This window comes from Pieris napi, chromosome 17 (assembly GCF_905475465.1).
Source record: "Pieris napi chromosome 17, ilPieNapi1.2, whole genome shotgun sequence".
NCBI classification, from domain to species: Eukaryota; Metazoa; Arthropoda; class Insecta; order Lepidoptera; family Pieridae; genus Pieris; species Pieris napi.
Window position 1 is genome coordinate 11836237 of NC_062250.1, and position 27978 is coordinate 11864214.

The window sequence follows — 27978 nt, forward strand, 5'->3', positions numbered from 1 at the left end:
TCTATTTCTAAAATAAAATGAACGTTATTTGCAGACACTTAAAGAAACGTAAATAATTATTTTAGAGATTAACAGGTGCTGTATTATTTCTCCATATCTGGTCTTATATTATTGGTGAATGCATAAAAATCTTGCTACAAAGAAGACAACGCTTTTGTATTGTATTGTAATCTAAATAGTAATAATTCAGTGATGCTAAAACCTTTTTAGGTCTGACCTCAGGTTGCGCACGTAGACAGAAAGTTCATTGGTTGGGCGCAGCCGGGGATCGAACCTACAACCTCAGAGATGAGAGTCGCTGAAGCCACTATGCCAACACTGCTCTATTGTATTGTGATCTAACTTTCGATAATAATATATTTGTATAATATATTAATATATTTGATGAACAGCCGAAACCTGAAAATAAAAGTATTTATATAAATGTAAAACTCTTCTACACTAATAACTTTTACTCAAATAATGCAAAGATTAAAAAGCATTTCAAATAATATCTTAATTCCAAATAAAGCAACAACATTAACTAATACTTATTTTTATTGATATAAACATAACGAATTTGCATTGTCACTGAAGATCAAATATTAATTTAACTTATACCCAAACGTTGTGACAATGGCGAAGTTTGAGTATTAATTTCGTTCGGAAACTTATTAAAATGTGGTTACCAAAGTTATAATGTCATAATAAATTTTCTCTCCGTTATATTACGTTATTCTTTAGTAAGTTATACCAACTGGTTTTTAGTGATAACATTAACTTTTATTTCGAGAACAAACAGTTTGATCATACATTTATTGATAGCTTTTGATATTCTTTATTCTCTAATAACATTGTTTATACCCACTCTCTCCACCTTTTGAGAAGTTATCAAACTATTACAAACCCTCCCACTTGAAACTATTTGTTATTTTACTGTTTTAAGAATGATGACTTTCAAGTAGTACTTAAGTTAATACTGCTAATTATATTTCAATGGATCAGAGTCTGAAATAGCTTTGCTATGCTGATGTTCATATTCGTTTTATGTTTAATAAAATACTTTAAGATGTTTTATCTTGGTTGAATAATACGAACATAACATAAAAAAATAGCTTAAATTCTTCTTATGTTTAAAAACCTGTGTGCTCCTAAGGCATATAATATTTTAGATATTTTAAATAAATGAACCAGTAAATATAGTATTAAGAGCAGTGTTGGCCTAGTGGCTTCAGCGTGCGACTCTCATCCCTGAGGTTGTAGGTTCGATCCCCGGCTGTGCACCAATGGACTTTCTGTCCATTGGTCTGAGTCCCAGACCTTAAAAGGCTGAGCGCCGCTTATTTTATTTTTTTAAACATAAATAACACGATAGATAAAAGATATTTAAACATTTATGAAGTATTTCTTAATGTATTATACGGTACGTAGTTTTTATATCAACTATCACATATATGGGACACCCATTGTTGGTACCACAAAAAATGGGTGTCTATGGGCTGCGATGATTGCCCTTTTTGGGCGTCCCATTGTCCCTATTCTATTAAAAAAATATATAAATTACTTGTAAAACTTGAAAATATCTAAGTATGTTATTATAAGATATAATGTGTTGCTATTAAGATTCGTGAATCATTCTGAAATGTGTCTAGGCCACTTTAACCACTTTTGTGAACAAAAACTTAAATCATCGTAACATAAATGAGTTAATTTTTGGTTTTTGTTTTAACTAATGATAGATACATAGGTATAAACGTTCCAATTAAACTTTTGAACTAATGTTCTCTTCAGTCAACTGACAAATTGTATTTATACTGAGATGAAAAGAGACAGGAGAGTGCTTTATAGAAAATGGTGTAATTAGGCTAATTTAGTTTTATGCATAAGGGAAAACCCCTTGTTTAAAATAATGTATTATAGAAATTCCGAAAATCGGCTTGCTCCATCCAATTTGCGAAGATAAGAGCTTAAGTCGTGTAGGTACTTTTGTATTAGGAGGTCATTACCAAAATATGTTTCATCTTGAATAATAAAATAAAGCTCCATTAGGATATAATTGAGTTCTTTAAAAGATGACTCTTTCCCAATAATAATAATAAATATTAAATAGTTTATTTGCAAAGAAATGGTACATTCAGACTGATTAATTAAACACCGCACAATCAGCCATATAAAAATAGACATGCAAATGTCATATTAATTATCATGATGACATAATTACAAGAACAGTCAAGTTATTTATAACTGTTGTCAAAATTAATGGTCTAAATACTCTATAAAAGGCACCTTGCCTTTAAGAATTAAATCACCATTCCCTTCAGCATTACATGGCAGTGATCTATAACTTCTAGGAAGGTGATTAAAAAGTTTGCTAGCCATGGCGTAACAATCTTTAATAGAACGTGGTGCAACATGCAGGCAGACACAGTCGTGTTGGATTCCTCCCTCCCACAAAGCTTTGATAAAATCATGAACCAGTTACCTATAAATAATTCAAAGTAATTTTAGAACATTAATCACAAAGTATGCAAACAGCAATTTTATCTACAGCGCTGGAGCACTCAAAAGATTTTTTGTAACTAACAATACTCTGGAGCATTAAGATGCCTCATAATTATATTTCCACGCTACGTTGTACTCATTTTTCATTTTTCTCATTTTATATCTGGAAAGGTTGCTTAATTTTCCTATTTAAAGGTTTAATTACCGCCATTTTGTCTGTCTTCGCGAAGCTCTAAATGAATTAATTAACGTTGTTCTCATTTTATGAAATGTTTTTTTCATTCGGGTTTTTTAAAAATGTTTTTTGTAAAGTAATATGCCTGCTTTTGCAAATTAAATAAAGAAATGCGATTTTGATAAATTTCTTCCATATGCTCCATAAAATGGTATATCGAATAATAGGTATAGAACTATTCACTACTATTACATAATTTTATCATGCAATACTCTTTTGATACATCATATTCAATAGATGTTGTAACAGGCAACAACAGTTGCATGGTAGTACGAGTGCTGTACCTAACTTCTGCTATCTGTAAAGTTTCAATGTAACAAAGCCGCATACAGCTCAAAAATTTTAAAATAACAATGTTTCTTTCTTATCAAGAGTTTATTGACATAATATTAAAAAAAAAATCCTAAAAACTTTTGCTTCGAAATCTTGACGTCTTACTAATAACTGTATAAATATTAAATATACATTTTGTATTACGCTCATTAATAGTACTATTTTTGGGTGTGTTAAATCTAATATTTTCCCAATTAAAAGTTTTCTAACGCTAGTTATAAATTTATCAGAATTTGAGATTTGGTCTTTTTATTAAACTTTTGTTCGATACGACTTTTTATTAAAGATTTAACGAAGAGTTTTTGAGGCTAATCATCATACATGGAAGATTTCATTGCGACCATGAGATAACCACATGGCGCCACATCCAACGGGAATATTGTAGCTGCTAATTTAGGTTGGTCGACATTTCGAGACTAAAGTAACTATTTATTCAGTATAATCTACGTTATATACGCCTGTTATGTCAAAGCTATACTATTAATATGCTCAACACAATACACTTAAGCATAAAATCCAATTAATATCATGAAGTTACGTCGTTACCCCGACACCTCATTCTGGCTATATGCCAATAATGTAATCACGTGTTACAAGTATTAAAAAACAATGCAATAAATTTTTGTGATGCAATTATTAGTTGAAAGCCTCGTGAATTTAAAACTATATTTTTTGAGCACGATTCAATCATTTTAATTCGGGTTCAAAAGTACATAAACCTTTATGAGTCTCTTTTGTAGCGGTTCCACGCCCCGTTTACAGAAATGCAAAGTCAATCAAATTAAAATAAATACATTACTGGCGCTACAACCTTTTTTTTATTTTATTTTTTTATTTATTTACACTTCGGCAAATAAAAGAAACACAATACATAAAAATTATAAGGGATGCAACGGGTGGCCTTATCGCTAATAAGCGATCTCTTCCAGGCAACCCTTGTTAAAGAGGAAAAAAAAAGTTTTTTGACCTTTTTAGGTGTGGTCTTCGGATTACTGTATCTCTTTTACGATAATTTGTCAATCTAGTCTAATAAGGAAGTAGGTGATTAACCTTCTGTGCTTGGACAAACGCCGCGCCGTCGACTTTTAAGGTCTATGGCAAGCCGGTTTCTTCACTGTTCGAGCGAGTGTTAAATGCGCAAATAGAAGGATAGTCCATTGGTGTTCGAGCCGGGGATCGAACCTACGACCTCAGGGATGAGAGTCGCACAGTTGTTCCTGTTCGTTAAATCCAAATATTGTTTGTGACAAATGTCTTCGTAAGAAGTACGTATAAATAAACATAACAATATAAATTATAAGAAATAAGATAGGGATTAAGTATCGCTTTCCAACAAAAAATGTTATACAGAAATTGATACGGCCAGCCGTCTTGGATGTCTCGATACGTCTCCGCTGAGACAGGTCCAAATATTTGTCCCGAAACGAAGAGGAAATTCAATTTGCCCAATGAAGTGTTTGAGTAACAAGATGTTGGGAGCAAATGACACGAATCTTTTCGTAGATAATAAATAATGTTTTTAAGCCACATACACAAATATTTTATCACGATACAATAGCTACATATTATATTCCCGTCTATAAGAGATAAGAAGAACACACATATTTAAACACATTTATATATAATTCAAACAAGTGACGATCTTTCACTGCTCGAATCATTGCTGCCCTAATGCTGTCATCATTCCCTTACAGAATTGCGATGATCTAGATATTTAACTAGCCTATGCCTTTTCTTTCCTGTCTATTCTCTCAATATATCTGTAGTATCAATATATACGTATAGAAACATGAAATAATGTGATGGAGCATGCTCTTAACCCCATACAAATTAATTAAAACATCATCATTTGTGAAATTAATGAAAGAATATACAATTTTTTGGCTTTAATCTAACCTAACCTGATCACAAACGCCACTTAGAATAAAAAAGAAATAAAATAAAAATCGCCGAATGAAATTCACTGGAAACTGAGATAATATCATTTACATTATGCGTGTAATAAAATCAGTTTCTTTTTTCATTTTTTTAAGGAATCCAAATCCGTGCGCCTCCTTAATATTACTAGAAACAAGTCGTGATAGAATTTTATTTAACCTGTGTTAAGGTGGAGCCGTGATTCCTCAAATTGGAGTAATCCTTAATTCTAATTATTCATATTTAAGGTTCATGATATAGAATTTATTTAAGTCCCAAATATACAATTCAACGCTTTGGCAATATTGCATTTCCTATAGCTGAGTATAGTTGAAGTTTGCGTGCAGATTGGAAATAAGCAGACAATAATTATTATAATTTATTCTGGCGCCATGAACGGGTTACTAGTTTTAACGCTTAGCGCTCCATCATAGTTGAGATAAAATATTAAAATAAACTATAAAACTGTTAAGTCGATTGCAATCGTTTTTGTTGATTGTCTTATAAAAATGGTTCGTGTTTTGTTTGCACTTTGACCTATCAGTATAAAATATGTTTAAGTTAATTGTGATGGATGTAACTTTATCGAGAAAGGTACCATAATGTCACCAAGTAAATAACACAGATGACAACCAGTGTATTATAAAAATGAGCCTGCTATTTTATTTATATGAAAGTCAATAGTCAAAAATCATCTATTCATGTAGGTAACACAATGTCTACTTATGAACGTCAAAAAAGAAATATATATTAAATGCTTCCAATTTTACATTAACTGCCAGTTCTCTAATCAAGGGCGTAGAACGGAAGAGAACAACTGGCAAAAAACTCTCCGCCACTCTTTTTAATCGCCAAGTTTTTTTTGTTTTATACAACGTTTGTAAGGAGGTGCAATGAATAATGTAGTTTATATTGCGAGGTATTTAAGGAATATAATTCTATAAATAGCCATAACGACGAAAGATATTATTATTAGTTTGTTTAATATAACCAAAACTAGTTATATTTGAAATAAAACATTGTAATAAATTCTTAGAAATAACGTAATGAATTGAGAACTATTGCGGCTTTGAAGCCTCACGAAGTTTGATTCAACTCAGACAAACAAATTAAACTCTATTGAAGTTTAATATTCTTTAAGGGTATATTGAACCCACGCGTAGAAAATAAATTGATTTACCTCAACTTCGTTTAATTACAATTTATTTTACAGCGAAAGTCAAGTGATACAAACTGCCACGTTTTTCTTAATTATTTTCTATTTCTAAATGCTACTAGACGTCCACGACGTCAGTCGTGACATGATAGCTAACAAATGAAGGTTAAATCACTTTTGAATTCTGTTTCTTTATATATTCAATCTCAGATTCATATAGAATGTATCGAAGTAATATGCACATAGTGCATTGAGTATCTGTTAAGTATTTATATATTTATTTCCAACACACAAATATAATAGTATTCACAATCTACTATACCTGCATAGTAAAAATTGATAAATAGAAAAAAGTTTGGTCCCGGTGTCAGTGTACCTTTAATGATAGCAGCATTTCCTTAAATTAATGTAATGTAAGAGAGGTTCTATTTCTGTAATCATTACCATTAAGAAAAGTAAAAAATATTACTTTTCTTCCTTCCTTAGTGTGTCACTAACTAGGTATTGTCTAGATATTTTAAAGTATTTTTCTGTAACATAAAATTGAATGTTAACAGATAAATTCTCCTATCTTTCGAAACTGCAATGCGTTTTGGCAACTGCAATGATGCTGCAGCGTTGAGGGATATCGTTGATCCATCCTTTGGGAGTAAACCTTGATTATACCCTGTGTTGAGTTTTATTTCAGTGCTCTAGTATCCCTAGTTAGTATCGCAGATTCAAAATCTGTTTTAGTTTCACTGATATATAAAACATTTTTTGTGATATATTTATGTGATATTATATGTAGGAGACATATAATTATAATAATATATTCTAATAATAGTATATATTCTATATCCTGGCTACCTTCAGTATCGTCGATCGGAACCTCTTCACGGGTAAATACCTCCATCTTTTTCCAACTATCTATGTCCATGGATTCCTTTCTCTATTCCCTTCCTGCTAACGCTTCTATTTCTTCTATTCACCTTTTATTGGGGCGTCCTCTTCTTCTTCTTCTCCTTGTTCCTTTCCATATAGTTGCCTTTAAAGTCCGCCTTTTATCTGTGCATCTTGCTATATGCTCTAGGGCATAATAATCTCCAATTGTGTACAGTTCTCTCTGTGTGGAGCCTTTAAAATTGTCTGTTTCCATGAAAACGATGGCTTCATTAGTCTTGTTAAAATAATTATTATATGAACTGATGTAAATTTAAAGTGCTATAGAAAAGTTGTTCAATTTGAAACATTTTTTAATTTTACGCTCCATTTTTCACGAGTCGTTTAGGTAGAAGCTCAATAAAACGTAGCTATATTCATCCGTAAAATTTTAAGGTCAGCTGATTTTGTGATGTCTTCCTTCTTGCACTTTTGGTTAGAGTCTGGGCAATCTGGCTGGCGGTAGCGGTTGCGTTCATTGGTGCGCATCCTATCTGCCTATTAGGATTTACTTAAAATTCGTGTGTCTGGAAATTAAATCTGATTTCGACTGAAAGAAGTTAAAGCGCCACTAGACTATACTGGCAAATTGAGCGTATTGAATGAAAAAGATTAACAATAGCAGTTAGTACGATGCTACTGTTTATTATTTCCACTGAATAACAACAATCTAAAGAAATATTAGTCTAGTCGACAAGTTGAAAATGGAACAAAATAGAGATACTACTCTTAAAATTATGTGCGATAGCTCATTGGATCCGGAATGACGTCTAGAAAAATGTGCTAAAAGCGTGTATTAGCACATAAAAAATTGCAAAAGTTATAGACCATTAAAGATGAAAAAATAATGGCATTTAGTTTTTTGCCAATATTTAATAAACTATTAATATTTAAGAAATTTCAAATAAAGATTCTGAAAGAGGAGGAAATTTCTAATAAAAAACTCCTGACTCCCAGAACTCTATCTCCATTGTTTATAATGTTAATTTAACGCTGAAAATAGGTCTGCGGTTGACATTTTTAGGATTCGCGCGTGGCGTCAAAAGCGACTACGGCACATTAATTAATTTATTTAAGGTATTGAATATTTTTTTTTAAATTTGAAAAAATTATGGTGTGTTCTGAACACTATAATTAATTTATTCCCGTTGAAAATTTTACTTAAAGTTAATTTTTCAACAAGTTAAATAATTGTTAACTAACGAAATTTTCTCGAACGACCGTCTTAATTGTAAGTGAAAAAAAATGTTTAAATAATGGTCGTAAAAATATTTCGCTTCGTAGAGCCTTTCTTACATACATACTTAACAAGATCGTGCCATAAAAGTTAAAAAAATATTTACACTTTGTTTATAACAATTTTTTTACTTAAACAAAAACTTAAAAATCCATGTAATGATGTTAAAAAAAAAAATTTTTTTTTTCTACATCATCATATAATCGTTTTTTTATTAATGCAAGATATTTATTGATTTGCAAAAAAAAAAATTTCCGCCATTTGTTGATAAATTTTTTTTAAACAAATTGATTAAATCAATATTTTTTAAAAAAAATTTAACACAACTTTATTACATTAAAAATTTTATGATTTTTAAAAAAAAATTTTTTCCTTAATAACAATTTTTAATTGTTTATAATAGTTTTTTTAATTTTCTATTGTTTAAATAATTAGTTAAGAAATTTTTTTTTTCCTAAAAATCATAATTGACAGTCTTCTATAAAGTAACAGAAATTTTTTTTTTTAATCAACAATTCTATTGTTTATTAACTTACCAATTTGTTATAAACAAATATTCAACTTTTGTTTATTTTTTCTAAAACTTCTAAAATTAACAAAAACAACCATATATAACAAAGTATAATAAATACAATGTAAGAAAGGCTCTACGAAGCGAAATATTTTTACGACCATTATTTAAACATTTTTTTTCACTTACCATTAAGACGGTCGTTCGAGAAAATTTCGTTAGTTAACAATTATTTAACTTGTTGAAAAATTAACTTTAAGTAAAATTTTCAACGGGAATAAATTAATTATAGTGTTCAGAACACACCATAATTTTTTCAAATTTAAAAAAAAATATTCAATACCTTAAGTAAATTAATTAATGTGCCGTAGTCGCTTTTGACGCCACGCGCGAATCCTAAAAATGTCAACCGCAGACCTATTTTCAGCGTTAAATTAACATTATAAATAATGGAGATAGAGTTCTGGGAGTCAGGAGTTTTTTATTAGAAATTTCCTCCTCTTTCAGAATCTTTATTTGAAATTTCTTAAATATTAATAGTTTATTAAATATTGGCAAAAAACTAAATGCCATTATTTTTTCATCTTTAATGGTCTATAACTTTTGCAATTTTTTATGTGCTAATACACGCTTTTAGCACATTTTTCTAGACGTCATTCCGGATCCAATGAGCTATCGCACATAATTTTAAGAGTAGTATCTCTATTTTGTTCCATTTTCAACTTGTCGACTAGACTATATTAGCGTATCTCTAAAGCCGTGATATTGTAAAACATATTTTAAATGCCAAGATTTTTGTAAAGTGATAAACGAATTCTTTAACATAATTTTTTACTATTTTTGTCATGCTTTAAAGTATTATATTTCTCACTGTCAGTTTGATCAGTAAATCATTGAAACATTTGCGGAATTTCGTGAGTTTTTTTTAGATCGTGGAACTGAAGAAGGCGTTCACGATACTATTTTTATAAAATGAAAAATGAAGCATCGCGCTTGTGTTGTAACTTCGTTAGAGTTAACTATAATGATGTCACTTTGTCTAAAAGCACAGGTGTAGTCTGTCTCGGGAACACGTGTAGCTAGCTATTCAAGGCGTTATTAATATATTGTATATAAGCTTTTACTATCTGCTTCATTTGCGTTCAAAGAAAATTTTAAAGAACTTCAATCTAAAAATAATGAAATAACTATTTTGTTTTCAAAAGAATAAGACGCATTTTTCGACTTCAATTTTTACGCTTAAAACTACCGACTACGTCAAATATTCATATTTATATCAGGTTCATAAGTTTTTTTTTAAATTAACAAGACTCCCGTAAACGAAATACGAAATTACAAAAATCTTCTGTTACTCAAAGGGATAGAAGGACAAACATAGTACGTTCATGTTTATGCAGTGTCATTGAATACACTTTGGTATAGTCATACAATTTAAATAATTAACAAGATATTAATAGTTCTTTATTGTACCTTATAAACTACTTTTTTAGATCACTGTTGGCGTAGTGGCTTCAACGTGCGATTCTCATCTCTGAGGTCGTAGTTGCGATCCCCATTTAACAATCGCTCGAACGGTGAAGGAAAACATCGTGAGGAAACCGACATGCCTCAGATCCAAAAAGTCGACGGCATGTATCAGGCACAGGAGGCTGATTACTTAACTTACTTACTTACTTAACTTACTTGCCTATTAGATTGACATATCATGAAACAGATACAGAAATCTAAAACTCCTACCTAAAAAGGTTGTCGCCACTCATTTAATATTTATTTTATTAACTACTTTAACTGTTCATCCAAGCCCCAGAAAACATTGAAAAAAATTGGTTTTTCGATATACGTGGGTAACACTGAAAATGTTTAGAAATGGCCAGATAGAAACATTGCTAATGAAAACCTTTTTTTGAATTCCAATTTTAGAACTCTTTGGTAACCTAATGTAGTATATTGCATTATTTTGTCATTTATTTTTGTGAATTGGCGGCAAATCTAAAACTCTATACGTGAAAATGAACCTAACGCGAGAAAATTTTCAGTCAATGATTTATTATGACTTTCGTTGTGGGCTTACTCAATAACGAAGCTATGATAGGCTCCGATTAGCATTTCTTAATGAAGCCCCATCTCGTGCTACTTTTTACAATGAGTACTATTAACTAGTTTATAAAATTATTCTTTTCTAAAAAATATAACCATAATTGTGATATTTTTTAGAAAAGATAGCTAGATGGATGTAGATATAGCATTATGTATGATGTGGTTAATTTTAATAAATATATACATATAGTAATTACACCAGACGTTATAAATAAACATTCAACCCTCATTGCTAGAGGCAAAAATAATACCAACTCAAACTACAATAATTGACTGTAACACTTACAGTTGGTAAAGTTTAACCATAAACAACGGTTAGCTTAACCCGATCCGCTAACTTAGTTGCAGTTTCTGAGGATTTATGGATAAAATATCGAGTTGGGATTACTATAGTCAATTCGTAAGTTTATCTGTTTATTTGATTTGACGAAACTGTTTCGTCATTTAAAAACTCATGTAATTTTTTAGTTAATTTTCCCACAGAACATTAAAATACTAGTCTTTCTAGGACCACCCTTCATTTTACTCCGTAATTTCTGTATCTCTTTTTTTCTTAATCAACTTGTTTATAGGTGATCTTTCTATGCTTCTTATTCTTCTTTCGATATCTTTCATTCCTTATTTGTTTGACACACTCCACGATTGAGTGATACGACCTCCAATTGTCTAAAGTAAGAGTATACTCCTTCCTCAAAGGCCGGCAACGTACCCACTAAATATGGGTGTCCATGGGCTACGATGACTGCTATTTTTGGCGTCCAGTAGTCTCGTTTATCCTATTCCGTAAAAAAATCATCTGTGAATGTTAGGCGTGTAGGTTTGCTCACGATGTCTTTCCTGTCCATAAAATACTTAGATAGTGCAAAGCTGGGGCTCAAATGCAAGATGCATAAGAGTCACGCATGTACTTTAAAGTAACACTGCTGCAAAGATTTATGCGTCGCACATAATTTAAACCAAATTTAAGAATACAATGCAGAATACAAAATACTATCCGTATCACCACGACAGCCTTGGGAGCCTTCTGGCAATGTGAGTGTGCATGGGCATTGGGCGGGTATCACTTAACATCAGATAAGCCTCCTATTACATAAAAAATCGGTTGTCTGTAAAGTCGGTTTACTGACGATAGTTGAACGTGATAACGTCAACAAGAAAATACTGATATTCCATCAGTCGGTTTCGTTTGGTTGCATTTTTCAAAATTTTAATTTTATTTGTTTGATAGATATTTTGTATGGATATAGAGGAGGTAAATGGACATCACAATTGAATTGATCAAGTTACATGTATTTGTACGCATAAATACAATTATGTCAATTTTTTGTGCCTCTTTGTCGCTCGTTCCGCGCTCGCGCTTGCATTTCAAGCCTTAAATGGAACGCCTCAGAGGTAACGCCGCGCCGCGAGGTTACTCCGCATGAGTCATGTTTTTTCGTGCGTGCAGCCGGCTCCATCGAATTATAAGACGTTGTCACGTCAAAAACAAATTACAAATATATAAAGCCTTTTGATTTTAGCCACGCCTGGGTATATGTGCTATATTTACGCGTCTCTTCATTTAAACATCGCCGGGGGAAAACTGTGAACGTACGAGTTTTCCAACAATATCACATAAATTTATTAAAGCAATGCAACGAACGAGATGGCGTCCCCTTTTAACTGATTTTTCTTCGCTTGTGTATCGAATGACATCTTTCTTTTAAAAGCTTCGGTTTCTACAAATAAATTATGTTGGTTTAAGAAGTACAAATACAATTTCCATTATACTATTTGAAGAATATACCAGTCAATATACTACAAAATAATTTTCAAAGAAACCTTTATTCTTTTCTGTCAAACCCTCTTAAATCAAATGTCAAGGAATAAAATTACGTATTCAAAAGAATCTATCAAGTTATTGAACCATCAGCACAGGTATTGAACCATCAGAGTTTCAAAGTTAACTCGACTTTATGAAAAGTTAGCATTCTTATTGAATGGAAATCTAAGAAGTCGGGGTCCTTTGAATGTATTGAAATCAAAATATTCATGGAATTGGTCTGTTGTTATAGTGACTTAGTTGGTACTGTCATGGTTGTGAACAAGATAGGAGATAATGTTTTAAATAAATGGTATTTATCACCGCCAATTAATGTATTATTTTGTTATTAATGGCTGATTAAACATAATATGTTTTAACTTATATATCGAAACAATATGGCTACGAGCTAAGGGATCGGATAAGAATCGCAAATAAGTTGAAGGGTTTATTTTAAATTAATCAAGAGGAATTTAATTGTAATAAAAAGACACAAACTACGCGAAGAAATGCGCTAGAAAAAAAACCGTCACTAATTACTTTAGTAACCGCGCACTTAACAATCTCAATTGATCACTTAACACAATATTCGTACTTTAAACTCTTCGCTCTCAAAACGGAATTAATTGGCCGCGTTTCAGCCCGCATACATATCCCTGGGAATAATCGTGAACGATATTCGAGAACTTTCAAGTCAGGAGTGGTACTAAGTAGCTGGAGTGCTAGCATTATCGTACAATTCTAGAACGTACGTTCTCTTTATCTCCATATCCCACATCGCACGTCGCTCTAGAATGTTCAGTCTGGCTTCGAGAAGGTTCCAATCTTCCCACTCTTTCGCGTATCATTCCGTCCTTGCCTCACTCCTAGCAAGTTCACTGAAGAATATTCTTTCATCAAAGGGGTCCTGAAAACGGGTTTATGACAACTGTACCACTTTATATTGCTCTTTAACAGCGTGAATAATGTTTCATCTTCCTGATAACGACGTAAATTCTAATTATCTTGTATGTAGGCTCTCTTGAAACGGTCATAAATCACAGTTTGCTGAAAACACCTCTAACTTGTAGTTATTACAAGTATTTTATATATGTTAAATTATTAGAAAATGTGTTAAAAATGTTTAATCAATAGGTAGTTCTATAGGATTTCTGAACATTCAAATTGTCACTTTTAACATAAAATTATTTCGATTTATTTTTATTTTATTTCATATGACCTAAATAATCTCTTTCGAGCGTACCATTTGTTATATTAGCTAAACACCTTTTTATGCAATTTGTCAATTGGTACTTGACAATTGCTAAATGTCAGACGATTAGATTCGTGACAAGTACATATTTTTTTCGTTTGTCAGTAGGAATGGAATATATCCTCCGTCAATTAGTGCCAAATAGTATTATTTTTATTTGCTAGAAATGTAAAATAGTTTTGAAATTAACACAGGAAAGAAATTGGCTCGTGTTAAAATGTTACAAGAAAAAGGCGGGAATTTGCAATTCAGCCCTTTGACATTATGTCGCTTACAAGTGACAGCGCGTTGACGTCTCCACTTACATTTTACATTTTTATTAAAAAGGACTTTCTGTCTTCAAAGGGAAAGGCAAATATTTCTTAGTGTACACAAAGGTAGTTTTGTAGATGCCTGTGCTTTCGTCCGCTTAGGATAATAAAACAAATAATTTAAGTAAAAAAAAATATAAATAGTAAAGTAACATAATTCTAGGCTTTTATGATTTTAAAAGTACATTTTTATTTATTCCTTCGAATCTGTTCGACTAATTTCGGTAGGTCACGGCTGTCAAATAGATATATTATATGTATAGATGTCACTTTTATGTATGTGAAAGAATGGAATTTCTATATGTATGTATACTGACAATTTTTTTCCTTTATAATAAGTATCGCAATACAGCGAGTAAATGCTGCCAGCATTAAAGGGATACTGCCACAGAGACCAAACTTTTTTTTTGTTTCCTATTTATTCACTATTCATTATTATTCTTAGTATGTATAATATTGTACATATATAATGTTAAAATACATTGTCGCTTTTTCTTATACCACTTAAGATTGTACGAATCTTGTGTATGAAAATTTATACATCACAAAAAATGCACATCTCCTACAAATATTTTCACCTAGCAGAAGAGTAATCCCAACAGATGCCAGTTATAATGTAAGCAGCTTAGTATTCAAAAAGCATAGGTGGGTGCAAAATTCATTTTAATTTATGATTATTAAAAATTCTGTCGGCACCGCCTATTAGCATAACGTGTATTACGAATTTTTATTCAGAGCGAATCCAGATTGTGCTGTTTTGACTAAAATGTACGAAATTGAAATGGAATCCGAATAATTATTATTCGCCTGTTGAAATTTGAGAACGATGTTATGAAAAGGCTTATTCCAAAGTGGGCTGGAATAAACTACATCCTACGTATGTGATTTGCGTATTTTAGTTGTATATTATATGTTAAAGAAGTTTTGTTCTTTATTTATTTAATAGTTCTATAACAATGTGTATGTGTCGCAGCCAACTAGCTTAATTAGCCGTTCAATTAACAGCCTAGCCGTTCAACTAAACGGTGCCAAATAAGGAGTTAAAATACTAACCATATTTCATTATAATACATACTGAGTAACTTTACAGAATTGTTTCCTTGTTTATTACATAAATATAAGCTAGCGTAGGTTGTTTATCACTGTAGGCGATGCGACAGATCAAACCAATCAATTGCCGTCCACAATACTCTCGTAATTAATTGTCTATTTTTATTTTATCGCAGGCTAAGATACTAGTACGTATATGCACTCACACTCACAGCTATACAATAATATGTCATACAATACTTTACGGCACTGAACCTTGATGTTCTTTACTTGGATTGGCTCTCTGGTGAACTCTAAAACCCTTGCTAAACTAAGGCTTAAGTAACGTTAATTCTCAAACAACTCTAAGTACGTCTCATTTATTTAGGCCCTAGATTTAAAACGTCTCTTGGTATTTGGAGAATGTCTAAGTCCCTATTACAAAATATGCAACTATTGCTTGCTTATGTGAGAAGTTCTGGACATTGAATAAGCGGGGCTAGTGAAATGTCCCATCAGAGTTGAATTTTTTACCTCGCAAGAAGTTATCCAAATTTCGCAAAAAAATGGTAATCTGTTGGAGCAAGGTCCGGAGAGTACGGTGGATGTCTCAGACCTTCCAATTGAAGCACCTCTAATTTGGTAGCAGTCAGTTGTGCGATGTGTGGTCAAGCGTTGTCGTGAAGTAGCAGTGGCCTAGAGAGAGTAGGATATATCGAAAATAATATTAGAAATGGGATGTAAGTAATAGGGTATACTCGCCGACGTATAAGATTTCAATAAGTGCCAACTTTTATGTCAATTGATATAAATAAAAACATCCCTTAAAATTTACTTATCTTCTTTTCTTCATAAATAGATGGAATTCAGTACAATAGGGGTGGTTAGCATGGTGTGTAGTTGTCATCTGAAACAAATGACTTTATTGATAACTTTTCTTTATAAGCAAGTATTTACTCTTAAATATTCAATATGTGCTTTCTAACATGAATAATACATTTGCCGGAAAGTGAATCCAATAGATACTGCAAACTAAATTATGATTCAGTACATAGTAATTTACGTTATAATTTCAAAATATAATAAACAGAGCTAAATTAAATCGGCAAGGGATCTCCACATCAAAGACTGGAACTTGATTATACTTAAAAGTAATTAATGTAATATTCGATATTGGAATGAATACGTCGAATTAAAATTAATTAAATTTAAATTACGTTTTAAAGTAATATATTTCCTGCCAAATATATAACAATATAGTTACTTGATTGTAACTATCTTAAATATAATATATAATAAAATCTTTAACAATAAAGTTTGTAAACGTGTTCTTTTGTTAATAATACAATGTTTAAGGTGAATTAAGTGATGACACAGAATCAAAAGGATAATAAATAAGCTTTACTGTGAAGTTGAATATATCAACTGAACTTAACCCATTAAGAAAACTTGAAAGTTGCAGTAACCAGTTTTGAAAACCGCTCCGCATGTTAAACTCTTTTAGAAGTAACTGTCTGACTCATGCTAGGATTCCACTGCGGAAGTAAAAGCCGGAAAATTATTTTCAGGTTAAGAAGCAAAATGTCCCCCTCGGTTGGCACTGAATGTAAATGAGTGGTTATTAATCGTCTAATATAAATTACATTAAGATATCGGGATGCTTTTCAGCTTAAGTCAACAAATCTTAACGCTACTAACCGACAAAAGATGGCATTACGTGAGTACTACAAGCGAAGACTAGCGTACCTTTATAATTAGACGTTGGCACATCAAAGTATTAAATATTTTTGTAATAAAAATAATTATTTATTTGCAAGAAAATTGTACAAAAATATTATGGTGGTACAATCTAAACTAGTACTTTTCTAAAATTACTACGTATATTAAGTCGATTTTTAAAAACTCTAGTAGGAAGATCTTTGAATGTTTTTGGTAAATAATTGTCTTCTGGAATTGTTGTAAGTTTGTATGTTAATCTTTAAGTTTTTCATAGCTTGAATCAAACGGCGCTTTAATATTTGTGCAAGCAAGTGCATTGCCAGCCTTTTAAGAATTGTTACGCTCTTTTCTTAAAGGACCCTTTTCTTAAAGATATAGCGATGCTTTCAAAAAATCCTTATTGTACTAAGCGTCACAAAGATGTGGTTTTTTATTATTAAGTAAGTAATACAATCCTTGCACGATTAGCATGACAGATTATTAGATCTTGGGCGTTGGCACATCAAACGGACGTACTCATGGTGGACGTCCTAATAACCTAACAAGAAATTTCATCTTTTGCTTAGTATTCTGGATACTCTATGCGATCCACAAGGCGCACGCATCACAGCATAACCATCAAAATTATATTATACAAAACATAAATTCAGCCTTTTATAATATTATCAAACCACACAGTCGAATTCCCTTCTGTGATCGTATAATCTGTTAAAACGTACCTGAAGTTTATAATCTAGTTGTAATCACTATAAACTCTTGTACTTGAAGGTATATCTTTAAAGCTTTAACATTGAAATATGATTTATTAAACCAAAATGAACATTGGTTTGGTTAATAAATAAAGATAGCCCCTTGACCTAAATAACTTTAACTTGAAGTATTCGAAGGACCCTTACTGATTCGTTTTATTTTTGTAAATACTTAATTAATGTTTGCCATGGAAATGTAAACTTTGTATTAGATTAACGAAATTTTCTGGTGATCGTGTTCGACCGGAGATCCGAATAATTTAAAATGTAATAACAATTTTTCTTAGGAAGCTTTTTGCAGCTCTGGATTAGGAATTTAGCGGTGTTTGAATACATCTGCCATACGTCATCAGCCTACGCACTCCATCTCACACGCAGCCACGAAATCGGTCTTGAGGACTTTTAAATTTTATTAACGTGAAATCATATTTCTATCAAGTTATAAAAAAATATTTATTCGTTATTATTCATTGTAATGCATTGTTTATAATTTTCTGACAAACATAACGAACTTTTCCACAACAAACTTAATAGTACATTTCAGAACAATATATTTAGTTATACGATAAATCGGGCTACCCAATACGTGTTATACTTTAAACAAAAGAAACTAATTCTAGTGCAGACGCGGTCGCGTAATCAGCAATTAATAATTGTTTTGACATTCCATAATGGTAAGCAAATATGGAAATCGCTTGTGAGAAGCTATTTTAGGGCCTCGCAAGAAAACTATAAACAATACCAGTATTAAATATTAATAAAGGTTCGACCCAAACTCCTTGGAATATCAGTTATGCATGCTTTAGGATTCCATATAATTTATGAGAATTGCAAATTAACTATCTGAAACTCAAACTCAAAATATCTTTATTCAAGTGGGTAACCAAGTACACTTTTGAATTGTCAAGTTTAATTAACTGTAAATTTACATTTACAATCGCACACAGTCATTATCAAATTCTGCAACGGTAGAAAATTTAATGAACTGCCGACTTAATTACGCATAGGTATTAATTATATAACATGAGAAATAAATTAAAAATCAGTGGCGCTAAAATCTTTACGTCTGGGGCCTGGGCCTCAGATTTTTGTATCTGTTTTATGATCATTTGTGATCTAATAGGAAAGTAGGTGATCAGTCTCCTGTGCTTAACACGCCGTCGACTTTTTGGGTGTAAGGCAACATTTCCTCACGATATTTTCCTTCACCGTGAACGTTAAATGCGCACTTAGAAATAAAGTCCATTAGTGCACAGCCGGGGATCGAACCTACGACCTCAGGGACGAGATGTGCACAGTGCTCCATTATTTTTTCTTACATAACTTATAAAAAACACTTCAAAATCTTCAGTTCATTATAAATATATTGTACATTTAATAAAACAAATTTTCGAAGTTACGTAAATATCTTGCAAAATTGTCGGATAACATAATAACAGTAGGTAAACAGCACATGATTGATCAGAAAGATAATTTGTTTTTCTGAGAAATGGTATTCGATATTGAAATATTAAAGAAATAATTGTATTCCAAAAGAAGCAATTAAATTCTCTATACACTGGATCGAAAGGTCTAGTCTAATTCAAGTGTTTATTAGTATCCAATAACATATGAGTAATCATAAAAAAATATCAAACAATTTCCCAATCTTTATACAGACAAATGATTCATTTAGCAAGACTGTTGACGAAAGTTAATAGTCTTGTTAATTGGCCGCGACCGTTTACGAGTAGTCTTGGTCTAATGTCTTCAGCGTGCAACTCTCGTCCCCGAGGTCGTACTGGGCGGATGTGCACCAATGAACTTTCGGTGCGCGTATAACACTCGCAAGTACGGTAAAGGCAAATATCGCAAGGACACCGGCGCGGCGCATCTAGAACTCCAGACGTCGACGGCATGAAAAACAATCACGAAACTGATACAGAACAGAGCCCAGACCTAAAAGGTTGTGACGCCACTGTTTGTTTTTCCTATTAATGCAATAGGTTTTCTACGTTTTTAAAGTACAAAGTAAAAAAAATATATATATATGTATTTATAAAAAAAAAATATATAATAATAAGTAAAAAGTTTAAACTTTTTTAAAAAGTTTAAATTAGTTTTGGTTTCGAGGTTTTCTTGACAAGACGTCTACAGCCGCCACTACTTCTCTTTTAATCTACATATTTTAAAGAGTTATACATCAAAATTATTACCAAATTATTATTATTAATACGCGTTTATTTTACAAATCGCTTCCCTATTACCTATATCTATGAAGAATTGTAAATAGTTTATTAAAATAATCATTATTAAGTATTTATTAAGGTCTTTTGCTTATTTTTGCATGACTGTGTAATGTGTTTAAAATCCTTTATGAATGTATATACATTCACCTAAAGAAAACTTCATTATAAAAATAACAGCAATGGAAAATGTTTTCCTAATATAAAAGTTGTGGACAGATTTGTAAACAAGAAGTTCACAGGAAAAGTATGTGCTCTTGGAATATTATTAAGAAAGATTATTTTTACAACGTAGATAATCCATCACCGTCCATTACCATTGATCTAATTTAAAAAGGTCCATGGAATACTTACTTGTTTATAAGTTTCTCAAGACTCAATATATAATACCTAGAACTACTATTAATTTAGTCAGCATCGGAATACTGGGCGTTGACATATCTAATGACGTTCAGTTTCGGTCATTCGGATGGGAAGGCTAAATTAACCTCCAAGGTGGTCCAACCTTGGTGGAGAAGGGTAGCTTCGCTCCGGGCCACCGCTTGTAACTACACAAAGCGCAAATTCTCACTGCTGGGCGGGAGCTCCCCAGTACCAGCTCCTTCCACTTGTCTGTATTTAACGAAGATTGATTCGAATCGTACACAACCAGGCACTTTCCGAGCTGCTCAATCCCCTAGCGTTGCTTAGAGTTGTGGATCTCTCTGCATCATCTTCCGCATTCCATGCAGAGTGTTCGATGAGTTCTTCAGATTAATGCCGTAATGGCCGTCGAGGCAGAATATGAAATTCCACCCGTCAATCGTTCCTCAACTGAGGCACTTTATGCCGCGCACCACCACTATGTGGAATCAGCTGCCCATTGCAGTATTTCCGAACCAATTGACTTAGGGTGCTCCAGTGGGAGTGTCTATGGACGGCGGGGCAGTATCACTTAATATAAGGTGGGCCTGTTACCCGTTTGACGACAGTTCTTAAAAAATCTATATATATTGTAGTAATTTTTGTCTTTAAGCAATGTATAAAATCAAATAGTGTTCGATTTCAGGTCACATTAAGTTAAAGCTATATACTTGCCTATTAATAAAATAAAAAATAAAGAATTTGTTTTAAAATAATACCGTCCTTATAATAAACCATTGCTTTAAGATTATATAATTCTTTTAAATACATAATTTATACAATTCCGGCATCATAAAATTAAATACAGCAACAAAATTTATTATATTAGCGGCTAATAGCAATAAATCAGTTTTATTTAAAGCACTTTGTATTTATAATTCAATCATTTAAATTTATTTGTCTGTGTAGAACTATTAATGTTGGAAATAGTTGATTCTTTACTTTGATGGTTTGGTATTAGTGACTGTTTTATAACTAGCGATACTAATACTATCAATACCTCCGATTCGCACACAGCACACACTCGCAGTATCCGAATCAAACTTTAGTCAAGCTTACCGTGGGACTTCAAAGGGGATTCCGTTCCGAATCCAACTTCATTGAGTTTTCATACCACACTCCAAGTTTGCGACAATACCGCTACGGATATTGAAATAACATCATAATATTTGGGTTTTGTGCTTAGGTAACTTCATCCACTTTGTTTGGCAAATGCCTGTCTATTTTTCTATTAACTTTGAATTAATTAAAACGTAATTGTTTGTTACTGTATGTTAATTCTGTTTTCCTGGCAATGCAGATTTGCTTTTAAACCTATTATATGCCCTAATTAAATTGGCAGAAGTTTATAGATATTGCAACAATTTCAAAGATCTCGTACGAAAACGACAGGGAAAAATAATTATGTAATTGATAACGTGTAAGTAATATCAATCTAATAGGCAAGTAGGTGATCAGCCTCCTGTGACACACGCCGTCGATTTTTTGGGTCGGTTAATATATGTCGGTTTCCTCACGATGTTTTTCTTCACCGTTCGAGCAAATGTTAAATGCGCACATAGAAAGAAAGTCCATTGATGCACAGCCGGGGATCGAACCTACGACCTCAGGGATGAAAGTTAAACTACTGTTACACTACACTAGGCCAACACTGATTGTAATGATTGATGGTTGTAATAATAGTTTGACTAAAATAAACCAAACGTTGAATTAATTTTAATAGCAGTCAAGTGTAAAATATTTGGCAATTTAGATAAAGATGTCGGCGGCAGTAGAGTTATAAGTGCCCATTGGAAGCAATAACTTCTCATAGGCATCGTTGACGTTAATGTTCGTAGTTTTATTTGTTTTGATACTGACGTTTTTATCGTCTGTAATACGCATTAATATTGGGTTTAACCTTGTTATAATAATGTATCTTTTTGCCATAGAAAAGGGAATACAGTCTGCAAAATACCTAAAATAACAAATAGAATCCTACGGGATGACTCAGAGGTTTACGAGTTGGGATCTTTAAGCTATCAGGCAGGCTCACCGCGAGAATTATCCCTCAAAAGAGGTTTGTCAGTTTTAGTGTATGTGAGAAATAACCTGTTCAAAATAAACACACATTGTAGTCTGTATTTACAATATTCTTAACCTACATTGTTTTAATAATTAAATATTGAAAATTAAACATTTTAAAAGTTTGATCCCTGTGCCAGTGTACCTTTAATGCTGGCAGCATTTTCTCGCTGTATTGCGATACTTCTTTGTTGAGTGAGGAAAGCACCAGCTCCCCAGAGCTGGTGCGGTACCGGTACTATCTACCAGGCAACGGTACTATCTACCAGGCACCACCTTAGCGCCTATGCACTTGAACCCCACGGCCCAAGAGTGGCTCTACTACAAAATCTAAGTTGGAGGAAAGACTCTTATATATATACTGATTATTTGTGTTTTCGAAATAAATATTTAAAGAATTAACACATACACCGTTTGTTGTCAAGCAAAGCGTTTGTCAGTAATTTTAACATTTACCATGTTCAATTCGTCTGAACATATGTCTTTAATGCCAGTTAGTTGATAGAACGGTCTGCGCTATAAGAATAAATGAAACAACAAAATTATGGTTGTACAATTATTGTCTAGTTTCGTAACACAGCTTTCATGACGCCACCTATGCTTTGAGTACTAAATAAAAATAAAATAATAATACTTGATTACCTACATGAATAAAGATATTTTGAGGTTTTTTTTCAGGTAAACTTTAGTTCTTAAAACACCATTAAAGGATATTCTAAAAACCATTCACAATATATGACGGAGTGAGATAGGGAAACAGATTAAAGAGCGCGAAGTCAGAGAAACAAAGAACTAGGGCACCTACATAATTGTGCAGTAAGGTCTAGGATTACGCTTGAAGAAATGAAGATAGAAAATGAAGGATAGGAACTGATAATGAGTAATATGAATATTGTCTAACGACAGGAAGGCCAAGGCAGGTAACGATGGTCGACAGAGCAACTAACAATAACCTGAACAATTACTAGAAAAAAAACGACCTGAATTTTAACAAAAACAGGACCTGCAGATAAATTATCGAATATAATTTATCACTAACTAATTTGTAGATCTAGCAACATTGACAAATTAAATAAACCACTAGTATTAACAGCTGTTTCGATCTAATTTGACTTTAATGTTATTTAATTATAATGACAGCTGATACTAACGCCATTGCTCCGACATTATTTATAATGACAACGAAGTTACTATTACTGCAGACTATCAAATAGTCTGTTTATTTGTAGACCTAATATTGGCAAATCGAATAAACCACAAATATTAACGATTATAAACTGATAAGACTATGACTTTGTGAGTTTACGAGCTCTGTGACATATAATGACAAGTTGGTACCAGCGCAATTGCTCCGACAAATATATAATATTTTTTGTTGAAATATGTGGAGAGCTGATGGTATATGCATCGGTTCATTCTTAAATCAATAAATAAATTGTGTTAGTAAAAGAAAGAATGAAAAGTAAAGCAAAAAATACTGGCATAAACGCAATAACTCCATAGTTGATAACAGCTCGTGTACTAGAATGCTTATATGAATGCAATTTCGAGTGGACGTAAACGGATGTTCAATGTGCATGCCGACATATTGAATAGGACGTGTTGTCTTGTTAATTAAATACCACAGTAATTATGGACTTTTCAAACATTCATTCGAGTTAGATATGAATGCAATATAATGGGATCGCCATTGTTTGAAGTCTTGTATTGTTTTTTATTTTTGTATAATAATGACGCAAGTCATGGCCTTTAGATTATCTTCACTGTACAAGCGAGTCTTAATAGGCAATATAAAAAGAAAAATGCATTTGTGAACAGCCGAGGTACGAAAGGGTTATTCGTATGAATTTATAATGTGACATATATATCGTCGGTTTTTTGTATTGCTTTAACAACATATTTTTCAAGATTTTACTTAGGAATTATAAAAAGTGTTAAAAAGACCTACTAGATATATTATGTGGCGACTTTATGAGTTGATGGATTTATGTTAGTGCGTTTAAAATATGTTAAGACAATCATACAAGCCTCGATTGGTGAAAATTCTTAAAATTTTAATTTTATTTAGACAGAGCACGGGTTGTTCTTAATATTGTATACCTATAAGAGGACTGAGGTACAATAAGGTAAATTTTATTTATTTATTTATTTATTTATTTATAACAACACTCCTGCCCTAACAGGCGACCCCAAATTGACAAGAGTGAACAAAAGCTTACAGACGAAACAAAAAAAGCAAAAACAAAATCAATCAGGAACAACAAAATTACACAATAAAAAAAATTAACTAACTACTAGGTATAGGCACTAACAAATAATAAAAGTTTTGCCAGTTCACTCAACGGAGAATGAAAAAGGTCCGTTAACCTATGCAGTTCATTAACTAAACCAATACACCGAATCATATGTGCCCTTTTCAGAAGGTTAGTCCTAGCGGTGGGCACATGGAGTAACGGTGGACGATGTCGCTTTCTGACGTACCCATCAGGTACATTAAAGCTAATGTACTGAAGTACTGCCGAATTACTGTCCTTGCCATGTAACAATTTTATGAAGTACATCACAAGCGCGAATTCTCGGCGTACTATTAGCTCATTGTAGCCCACAGAACCAAGAATCAATAATGTCGGATACATGAGTGGGTAAAAAGGGTACACACCGTACATCTTAAGATAAATGTATCTCAAAAATTTGTTTTGTACCCGCTCCAACATCACCTTATACTTAATTTCATATGGAGCCCAAATCGCTGAATTATGCTCCATATGACTCCTCACAAGCGCATCATATAAGACTCTCACAGTAGTGATGTTCATGAAGACTTTGACTTGTCTCAGTACAAAGCCAAGTTTTTTATAAGATTTTCGACAAATCTGTCTTATGTGTTCACGAAACATCAAGTCCGGCGTAAACACAACGCCGAGATCTTTTACTTGCGTCACCCTTTTGATGGATTCCGATCCTATTGTGTAATTATATAGTATAGGCACGTTAGAGCGGGTAAAACTCATGATGGAACACTTTGCAGCATTAAAACTGAGTTTATTTAAAATACTCCAATCAAATACCTTCGAGAGATCGCTTTGAAGATGCTCGCAATCAGATTTTTTTTCAATATTTTTGAAAATCTTCAAGTCATCTGCAAACAATAGGCATCTGCTAGAACTCAGGACCTCCGGCAAGTCATTAACCATAAGGACGAATTCGAGTGGTCCGAGATTCGAACCCTGACTTACTCCAGATGGAGTAAAATACGGCGCAGACTCATGGTTTTTGTAGTCTACATACTGTTTTCTTTCTGTCAAATATGATACCCAGAAATGCAGCAGTTTTGGTGTACAGCCAAACTCCGCTAGTTTCCTGAGAAGAATGTCATTGTCCACCGTGTCAAACGCTTTTTTTATATCCAGGTAAACTACATCAACTTGACCCCCAGCATCCACTACAGGTATCAAATACATCATCAAGTCCAACAGATTCGTAGTCGTATTACGTCCTGGTCTAAACCCGTGCTGTTCATCGCGCAATTGAGCCGCTACTTGTGAGAATATACTACGCTGTATTGCTGACTCAAAAACCTTTGCCGGCGTAGACAATACAGCAATTGGTCTATAGTCACGTACATCCGGTCCCGGGATCCCCTTTGGAACAGGCGTAACCCTAGTGGTTTTCCATTGTGCTGGGAAAATACTTGACTTTAGACAAGTGCTAAATATATGGTGAAGAGGCACTGCCAGTAGTCTATCACAGTCCCTAAAAAGAAAAGGTGGTAGGCCATCAGGACCGGCCGAACGCTTAGGTTTGAGGCGCACCAGTGCTTCACTCACTTCCCGCAAGGTGAAATCATCTAAGTGAACACGGGCGCTGCTCGTCCCATATGCTGCTGCCGCATTCACATCAAGTTGTGGCGTCTCGGTACTGTACACACTTTTGAAGAACTGGGCAAATTCGTTAGCACTCTCCTCCTCCGTTAAATTTGTTCCATCTTTTACAATACCTTCCCTTTTTAATGGTCGTGTGTGATCCTTAACATGTTGCCAAAAAGACTTTGGATCAATCGAGAATTGGTTTTGTATTTTATCTAAATGGAATTTATATGCACTTTCTATGCTATTTTTTACATCTTTTCTACATTTAGAAAACTCCTGGTATTCACACGTCGTTTTGGTTTGTTTGTATCGTTTGTGGAGTCGAGCTTTCTTTTTGATCAGGTCAATTAAGTCTTTGGTATACCACGCTGGATATTTATATCTTGAATTTCTGTTCACCGTCAAAAGAGATTTTTTAGGTACACATTCATCCAAAATACCATAAATCACAGTGTAAAAATATACAACCATCTCATCCACGTCGCTCAGGCTGTATAGCGTACCCCAGTCTACTGATAACAAACGCGTGTATAATAAATGATAATCTGCTTTATAAAAGTTCCATTTTGACCACTCATTACCAATTCCAATGTGTCCACCAGAATATGATTGTGCCGCCCCGGTCGTAGAGGACACTACAAAGCATGCATTGGAAATAAGGCCCAAGCTCACCGCCAGTGGTGGGTGTTGCACGTCTATCGGCACCAACGAACCATCCGCTTCTTCTACTACAACCTCCAGGCGAGAACCCGCGGCCAGAACCAAATCCAACTGCCGACCTATGCAATTAGGCACAGTATTATATTGAGTGAACTGACAATAAGACATTTAGTAACATTCATAATAATAGCTAACATTAACAGGACATGAATACATATTGAAATCGCCAACTATAATGACGTCTTTATATTTAGTACATAAGTCTTCGATTATTTGAAATAATAGCATATAGTCATTTTCCGAACTATTCGGAAGGATATAAGCTACACAACACAAAAATAATACATTATTTTTAAGGCATACATTTGCACAAACAAATTCAAATGGACAAGAGTCAATTGATACAAACGGTGTATGTACTTGTCGTAGCTCGAATCGCTGCGTACTAACGAGAAGCACGCCGCCCTGCTTTCGACCATCGGTACGGTCACTGTGCACAATGTTATATCCCATCAGTACAATCTCAGTGTCGTTTATAGATTCTTTACAACCGGTTTCCGTAATGGCATACAAGTCATAGCTCAATACATCCAAATTGTTTTTAAACTGATTTAATTTTGTGCGCAGTCCTCTGACATTTTGGTAGTATAAACTAATTTCTTTAATTTTTTTTACTTTGTTTGGCTGAGTTACGAAACCAAATCCATTCACTAAATGCAGCATTAATCGGCCATATTTCCGACTGATTTAAAATATCAAAACAGGCCTGCGATACGCTTATAATGAAAGATGCGTACTGACGCTCCGTTTTATGCTTGATTTTGTCAACTTTTATGTCTGCATTCAAACTACCACACACGTTTTCTACATGACTTTTGACATCTTCCACACTGGTGTCCGGATGCAAGCGCCAAACATGCAAGAACTTTGTGTGCTCAACACCAATAGACAATAGACAATCAGTGTTTTTTCCTAATCCTACTACGTTTGTCTTGCTGCGAACGAAGCC

The 27978-nt window shown here is 33.0% G+C and overlaps 2 protein-coding genes across 2 annotated transcripts in view; one reads left to right on the plus strand and one right to left on the minus strand.

Annotated features, from left to right (window-relative positions):
- LOC125057824 (allatostatin-A receptor) overlaps window positions 1-27978 on the plus strand; it is a 78527-nt gene that overhangs the window by 28908 nt on the left and 21641 nt on the right. The gene's annotated exons all lie outside the window — the stretch shown is intronic.
- Window positions 22126-27453, minus strand: LOC125058122. The gene is made up of 3 exons (XM_047662162.1): window positions 27379-27453; window positions 26189-27088; window positions 22126-22247 (listed from the first exon to the last, which is right to left on the minus strand). Exons 1-3 carry the CDS (start codon window positions 27446-27448, stop codon window positions 22126-22128), a joined length of 1092 nt encoding a protein of 363 aa, XP_047518118.1. The 5' UTR covers window positions 27449-27453.

Excerpts from the sequence above, each read along its gene's own strand:
- LOC125058122 (XM_047662162.1), bottom strand. The coding sequence starts at position 27,448 with ATGGTCGAAAGCAGGGCGGCGTGCTTCTCGTTAGTACGCAGCGATTCG. Across the intron at positions 27,089-27,378 it reads CTACGACAAGTACATACACC|GTCGGCAGTTGGATTTGGTT; the intron begins GTTTGTATCAAT and ends CTAATTGCATAG. Across the intron at positions 22,248-26,188 it reads ACCTTTTCTTTTTAGGGACT|ACGATAAAAACGTCAGTATC; the intron begins GTGATAGACTAC and ends TGCGTATTACAG.